At 51.8% G+C, this 7,490-nt stretch overlaps 1 protein-coding gene across 3 annotated transcripts in view; it reads left to right on the top strand.

Moving 5' to 3' along the window:
- Positions 1-277: 277 nt before the first annotated feature.
- The window catches only part of SCML4 (Scm polycomb group protein like 4), a 57,363-nt gene continuing 50,150 nt past the window's right edge, over positions 278-7,490 (top strand). Inside the window, exons 1-2 of one of the 3 annotated variants that reach the window (XM_064170170.1) lie at positions 278-362; positions 970-1,122. In XM_064170170.1, the coding sequence (XP_064026240.1) occupies positions 1,015-1,122 (108 nt within the window). In that variant the 5' untranslated portion in view covers positions 278-362; positions 970-1,014. Of the gene's footprint in view, positions 363-969; positions 1,123-7,490 lie in introns of those variants that run through there. The other 2 variants (XM_064170167.1, XM_064170169.1) reach the window with 2 other exon arrangements.

Raw genomic sequence — 7,490 nt, 5'->3', positions numbered from 1 at the left:
CTGTGAAGAGCAGGGGAACCCAACGGGCAGGCCTGGCTTGCTGCATGTGAAGTGTGTGTGTGCTTTAAAAGGCAGTGGTTGGCTGCTGCTCCGGACATGATGTGGTTGAAGCTGTCATCGTAATGGAAATTCATTGCTGTAGCTATGGTAAATCGAGTTTTCTGCCTGTGCTGAATGCATTAGTCTAATGAGATGTTTGCAGCTGGAGAGCTGAGCTGCTGGAGACTTGCACTGTGCTGAGAGACAGGGAGAAGATGGCTTTGGCTGGAGTCTGTGTGGCTGCGCTGAAAGTCCTCTGCCCTTCGGGTCCCAGTGCCCGGGTCCTCTAAAGACACTGCTCAGTGCCTTAAGCTAAGCAATAGGTAAGGGCAAAGCATGCTGCTTCTTCTCTGCCTGCTGTTTGTTGTTGAGCCTCGGTGGAGCAGTTCTCCTTCTGCTGTTCTGTACGGTAACTTCTCACTTGGAGCCTCTCTTCGCCAAAGCTCACCTTGAGCTGTCCCCGGGAGCAGCGTGTGTGGGGAGAGCTGGTGCTGCTGGAGCGTCTGTCCGTCTGTCTGTGCACCTAGCAGTGTGTCTGCACTAGTTGCTGAAGACTTCTGCCTACGGAGCACTTTGCATGCAGAGCAGCTTTGGGCTTTTCCAGAGCCGAACCTGAGCAGGGTGTGTTTTGCTGCCAGGTAGATAAACGCCTCTTCCATTTTAAAAGCAGCTTCTTTAGCACTGTACCTAGCAGGCAGTATTTACAGCACACATTTTGGGGTTTAGTGTACTTCACAGAGCAACGATCTTCATTAAACCCTCCTGGTATCTCCAAGCCAGGTGCTGAGTTGGATTTTCATCCTTAAGTGGCAGCCGGAGGGAGCGGTGCTGCTCGTGTGCTGCGTTGTGCCTTTGAGACTCACAGGCGCCCAGCGCTGGGCGATGCTCAGGAGCAGCCTTCAGCAGAGTTGCTTCTGTTTGTCTTTTCAGGTGATTCCAAGGTAACTTTGACAGAGGACAGAGCAGGGGGATGGAATGTGCGCTCGTACCCTGCTAGCCCTGCCAGTCCCTCCTGAGCTCTCCGAGCGGCCCCAGCCTGCCGCCCACCGCCTGCTGCCCGAGGGTGAAGCCCGGCGTGGTCGAGTGAGTAAAAGCCTTTGAGGTCTGGGCACTGCTTCTCCTTCTTTTTCCATGGCTGGAAATGGCTGTGGGCTGCTTTCTGGGCAGAGAGCAGCTGCTCTCGGGTTTGGTGCTTGCCAGGCTTGTGGCAGGTGTGTAAAGTTCATCAGGTGAGCTGCAGAAGGAAAGTTGTTGGAATTCCCAGCTTGGGGGTGGTGATGGTGGTGAATTTCTCTTTAACCCTGGGTCTGCTTTAAGGAAAGTTGTTGCAATTCTCATCTTGGAGGGGATTTCTCTTTAACCCTGGGTCTGCTTTAAGGAAAGTTGTTGCAATTCTCATCTTGGAGGGGATTTCTCTTTAACCCTGGGTCTGCTTTAAGGAAAGCTGTTGGAATTCGCAGCTTGGGGGAGGGGATTTCTGTTTAACCCTGGATCTGCTTTAAAGGGCTTCTGCAGATGCTTTGCTCAGGGGCAGACCAAAGGCTTTTCAAGCTGAGTAAAGGCATGGTGGGCAATGTACAGCAGGTAAAGGGGGGGTTAAGTGACACATACATGGAAAGTGTGGAGATGTTGTTAGTTGTGTGAGCAGGGCTGGAGTCTCAAAAGTGTCTTTGTGCTACAGGAATACTTACAGCATCCTCCACCACACTGTGCTGCCAGTCCTAGTTCCAGCTAAGCTCTATCAGCTTGTGGTGTAAATCAGCACAGCTTGCTTGACTCCAGCCAGGACATGGCTTGGAGATTTGCATGCTGAGGTTTTGTGATCTTATTTAGGTGAAGTTGTCTCCCAGGCCTCTCCAGCTGCAGATGATGCTTTGTTTTAATTCAGGTATCACTGTGAGGAGAGGCTGAGGAAGCTGGGGGTGTGCAGCCTGCAGAACAGGAGGCTCAGGGCAGAGCTCATTGCTCTCTACAACTACTTGAAGGGAGGCTGTAGCCAGGTGGGGTTGGGCTCTGCTGCCAGGCAAGCAGCAACAGAAGAAGGGGACACAGCCTCAAGTTGTGCCAGGGGAGGTCTAGGCTGGATGTTAGGAGGAAGTTGTTGTCAGAGAGAGTGATTGGCATTGGAATGGGCTGCCCAGGGAGGTGGTGGAGTCTCTGTGCCTGGAGGTGTTGAAGCCAAGCCTGGCTGGGGCACTTAGTGCCATGGTCTGGTTGACTGGACAGGGCTGGGTGCTAGGTTGGACTGGATGATCTTGGAGGCCTCTTCCAACCTGCTTGATTCTATGATTCTCTCTGTCCCATCATGAAAGTGATCTGGCTGATACACATCTTCTTCAGGTTGGAAAGGCTGGCAGGGCACAGACTTTTTAATGATAGAGCATGGAAGAAGCACAGGGAGGGGAAAAAAGGAGAAAGAAATCAATCAACAGAAAAAAAGTACCTGTGCTGAATTAGCTCAGCAATCTGCACACACCTTGGTACAAATACTTGGCTGATGTAGCTCAGTACCTCTGATATTTATGTTGGGGTTTGGCTTTGTGTTTTGTGTTTGGTTTTTGGGTTTTGGTGGTTTTTTTTTCTTTAATTGGAGATGTTTAATGAGTAATTTCCTGTGTTTTGTCAAAAAGAGTGGGTAGAGAGAGGCAATTTTCTTTCCTGCCCAATCAAAGCTTTGCCCTAGAGGTTTCTCACCTGCTGGGAACACAAGGCTGTACAGGTGCCTGATGGTGTCTGTGGTATCTAGAAAGAGGAAATGGCAGTAGGATGCTGTTTCCCCTCAGCTATTCCCTTAGCTCTGTGCTTGACACAAAATGTTGTGGTTGGTTGCTTTGGGTTTTGTTTTGTTTTGTTTCTGAGGCATATTAAAAGCAAAAAAAAGAGGAGTTTAGAAGAAAACACTGCAGTGCAACCCATCCTGGTGTGTGAGTGACACCTTGAGCTTCAGGAGGCTGAGATGTGACCTTATGCAGATGTCCCCCCAGCACCTGCTCTCTCTTGACTTGAAGGCAACATTAACAAAGAAAAAGGAAATGAAAACAACCAAAAAAGGAGGGAGGAGATAAGCTGTAGGATGAAGAAGAGGGATGTGGGACAGTTGACTGTTCACCACTGGAGAACAGGAGACAGACAAGCCCTGCCTGCAGGGCTCCTGCCTGCTGGGCTCCTGCCTGCTCTCTCATCCAGTCCCTTTGGATGAGGCAGGTAAGCAAGGGATCAGTGGGAAGAGGTGATGCCTGCACCTGCCTCACTGGTGCACTTGGGGTGGTGTAGGTCTGGTGGCATGCCTCATGCTGCTCCTCAGAGCCCAGCATTGCTGTTTCCACAATCACAGGGCAGAACTTACTGGCCCCCAGGTGCCAGGCAGCAGGGCAGGTCTGTCTCCCACACTGCATGCAACAACACCCCCCCGAACTAGAGGCACACTCCACTGGCAGTAGGCAGGGTCTGCTGGTGAGTGTATCAGGGAAGAGCAGCTGCTGGCAAAGGCACCAGGATCTTCATGACCCCAGAGAGGAGAGCTGCATGTCCTGTGCCTTTACTCACTATTTACCAAGCAGCTGTTGGGATGTCTTTAAATTACTGTGCCAGCCAATTCCCTGTGCCAGGGTGGGCACTGGAAATGTAAATGCCAACCTGTCCAGCCCTAACCCTTGTCCTGTGGGCACTTGTCCAGTGACTCACCTTGACTACCCATGTGTTACTATTAACCAGGCCAGATCACACCTCCTTAGCCTTGTGTCATGGCAGCCTCCCAGCTGCTGGGACATGGGCTGCCCTGGGTGAGGATGTGGCCATCCTCCTTCTCTCAGGCCATGCCAGGACTTGGCAGCACCCTCACAGGCTCCCCCAGCACCCAGCTCTAGTGGGAGCTGACCCAAGCCCTGCAGCAGAAGTGGGGATGCTTTAGTTGACTGGCCAACATAGCCACTTCTCACTGGGCTCTCAGAGGTATCCAGGGGCTCCTTCACTACTGCAGACTGAACTCACACCATTAATCCTAACCAATATTCTTATCATTAGTTTGGGAACACCTGGTGTGCTTTAAACTACAGACCCAAACACAGGCTCCATCTGCAAGCAGCAGAGAACCCACAGGAGCCTGGCAGGTAAACCCAAGCCACAAAAGCAGAGTTTGGGTAAGAAAGACTTGCAGGAAACAGTTGGTGAGCAATGACTTCTGTTAAAACCTGAACAGAGCAAAGTGCTGAGATTTGATAATGCTGCAGTCAGCAAAGCTCTCTTCTCTCCAGGGGATTTTAGTTCACTTGCATGAAATATTCTCAATGGCATCATGGTGGTTTTGAAAAGGAAATCATAACAATGATTTAAAAATTACCCCAAGCCCATAAAATTCTGCCTTACTTCTCTGCCTGCAGCTTTAGAGGGGTGCAAAGAAGGAGTCAGCTTTATTTACACCTGCTTATTTGTATTGCATTGGTGACACTTTTCTCTCTGCCATTTCTGCTTGCTTTCCACCATCACCTTCATAGAATTGTATACAAAATCCTTCTTCAACTTATCCTGTCCCAAATGCATCCCAGAGGGATTCCTTGTGGCAAGAGGGCACACAGGATCCAGAAAAATGAGAAGTGGGAGGACAGGTGGGCAGGAGAGCCAATAGCATCCTGGGCTGGCTCAGGAGCAGTGTGGCCAGCAGCACAAGGGAGGTTATTCTGCTCCTGTGCTCAGCACTGCTCAGGCCACACCTTGAGTGCTGTGTCCAGTTCTGGGCTCCTCCATTCAAGAGAGATGTTGCAGTACTGAAGGTGTCCACAGGAGGGCGACAAAGCTGTGAGGGGCTGGAGCACAGCCCTGTGAGGAGAGGCTGAGGGAGCTGGGGGTGTGCAGCCTGCAGAACAGGAGGCTCAGGGCAGAGCTCATTGCTGTCTGCAGCTACCTGCAGGGAGGCTGTAGCCAGGTGGGGTTGGGCTCTGCTGCCAGGCAAGCAGCAACAGAACAAGGGGACACAGTCTCAAGCTGTGCCAGAGGAGGTCTAGGCTGGATGTTAGGAGGAAGTTGTTGTCAGAGAGAGTGATTGGCATTGGAATGGGCTGCCCAGGGAGGTGGTGGAGTCACTGTCCCTGGAGGTGTTGCATCCAAGCCTGGCTGGGGCACTTAGTGCCATGGTCTGGTTGATTGTTTACGGCTGGGTGCTAGGTTGGACTGGCTGAGCTTGGAGGTCTCTTCCAACCTGCTTGATTCTATGATTCTATGAATGCTCCCAGCTGTCCGTGAAGAGCACTGAGCAGCTGGGAGTCTCCACTGGTGACCAGTGACCAATAATGGGTGTAGTTCTGTAAAGAAAAATATTCCAGGCTTACCTCAAAGGGAAAATAAAAATGATGTGCCTGAACTCTGCTCTAACAAGTTGCATTGTTCTCCTGTGCAAAGGAAGCAAAATTTTCTCTTTAGTTTGCTGGGCATTTAAAAATATTTAAAGGATCTCATTCAAAAGTCACTCAAAATCCTGTGCCAGGGGATTAAAAGCTCCTCTGCCAGATAGAACCATGAGCCATGGGTGCAGGAAAGCTGCTGGCTGAATTTACTGTGGGCTAATAAAACTGGAAATACCTTCTAAGCTGAGCAAACTTCTTTGTACCAAAATTTTCTGCAGCTGAGGATGAAGGAATTGATGAAAGAGAGGCTGATGTGCACTGGAGGTGAGGGGCTCAAACTGACTAATGAAACAGCTAAACTTCTCATGTGCTTTATTATTATTACTAATAATGAAGCCTTATGAAGAAGGTGAGACTGGAAGTAGTTCATTTAGATGGACTCCCTTTAGGAGCTAGTGTAAAGAATATGAAGCATATAAGGAATTGCCCAGAGGAGTCTGGATGTGTAATTATGCTCTGCTGAAGGATGATTAATTCCTCTTGAACTCAACAGTTTGCCAGTGCCCTGTCGTTGGTCCTGATCCCATCTTCAAAGGTGGTTCCCATTGTGCAGCAGAAACGGTGCTATAAATGCCAACCTTTTGCTCCCTGCCTGTTTGAGGTCAGTTTGAGTGTGGGATGCCAAGGATGGGATTTCCTTTCCATTCCTAGTCCTGGTCAGCAGCAGGGCCAGGAGTGTGGCTGTGGATTCCTCCTCCTCTTACCTGGCACAGTGTCAGACTAACCAAAGCTTTCTCAGGGGGCAGCTGTTGCTCTGTCACGTTGGGTGCTCCTGGGCATTGCTGTGATGTGCGACAAGTGTGGCTGAAACAGAGCGCTCCAGGTGCTTCGGCTCCTGCCTGCACCACAGCACACAGACCCGCGGTGCCTACACAGCTCTGCTGGGGACAGGAGGGCAAGAGGCTGCACTTGGCACAGCGCAGGGGAAAGCCCAAGGTCTCACTCTTCCATGAACCCTGCTCTGGTATGTGTGTAGTTGTGTAGTGGCCACCTTTCTACCAGCCCCCTGCAAGCCCAAGTCCCATCCTGGGAGATGGGCAGCTGGCTGAGGCCACCTGCAGCCCGACCCCAAGTGCATGCCAGTAAAGACAGGCTTCCTTCTGCATCTGGACTGGCACTGCAGCCCTCCCCCGAGTGCATGCCAGTAAAGACAGGCTTCCCTCTGCATCTGGAACTGGCACTGCAGCCCTCCCCCAAGTGCATGCCAGTAAAGACAGGCTTCCTTCTGCATCTGGAACTGGCACTGCAGCCCTCCCCCAAGTGCATGCCAGTAAAGACAGGCTTCCTTCTGCATCTGGACTGGCACTGCAGCCCTCCCCCAAGTGCATGCCAGTAAAGACAGGCTTCCTTCTGCATCTGGACTGGCACTGCAGCCCTCCCCCAAGTGCATGCCAGTAAAGACAGGCTTCCCTCTGCATCTGGACTGGTACTGCAGCCCTTCCCCAAGTGCATGCCAGTAAAGACAGGCTTCCTTCTGCATCTGGACTGGCACTGCAGCCCTTCCCCAAGTGCATGCCAGTAAAGACAGGCTTCCTTCTGCATCTGGACTGGCACTGCAGCCCTCCCCCAAGTGCATGCCAGTAAAGACAGGCTTCCTTCTGCATCTGGACTGGCACTGCAGCCCTTCCCCAAGTGCATGCCAGTAAAGACAGGCTTCCTTCTGCATCTGGACTGGCACTGCAGCCCTCCCCCAAGTGCATGCCAGTAAAGACAGGCTTCCTTCTGCATCTGGACTGGCACTGCAGCCCTTCCCCAAGTGCATGCCAGTAAAGACAGGCTTCCTTCTGCATCTGGACTGGCACTGCAGCCCTCCCCCAAGTGCATGCCAGTAAAGACAGGCTTCCTTCTGCATCTGGACTGGTACTGCAGCCCTCCCCCGAGTGCATGCCAGTAAAGACAGGCTTCCTTCTGCATCTGGACTGGTACTGCAGCCCTCCCCCGAGTGCATGCCAGTAAAGACAGGCTTCCTTCTGCATCTGGAATTGGCTCTGCACCCAGACTGATGCCCGCCTCAGCACAGGGGGCACAGGGCTTTCCCCTGTTGCCTGGAGG

The sequence above is a fragment of the Pogoniulus pusillus genome, chromosome 33, assembly GCF_015220805.1.
Source record: "Pogoniulus pusillus isolate bPogPus1 chromosome 33, bPogPus1.pri, whole genome shotgun sequence".
Classification (NCBI taxonomy): domain Eukaryota; kingdom Metazoa; phylum Chordata; class Aves; order Piciformes; family Lybiidae; genus Pogoniulus; species Pogoniulus pusillus.
This window is presented reverse-complemented; position numbering and strand designations above follow the sequence as displayed.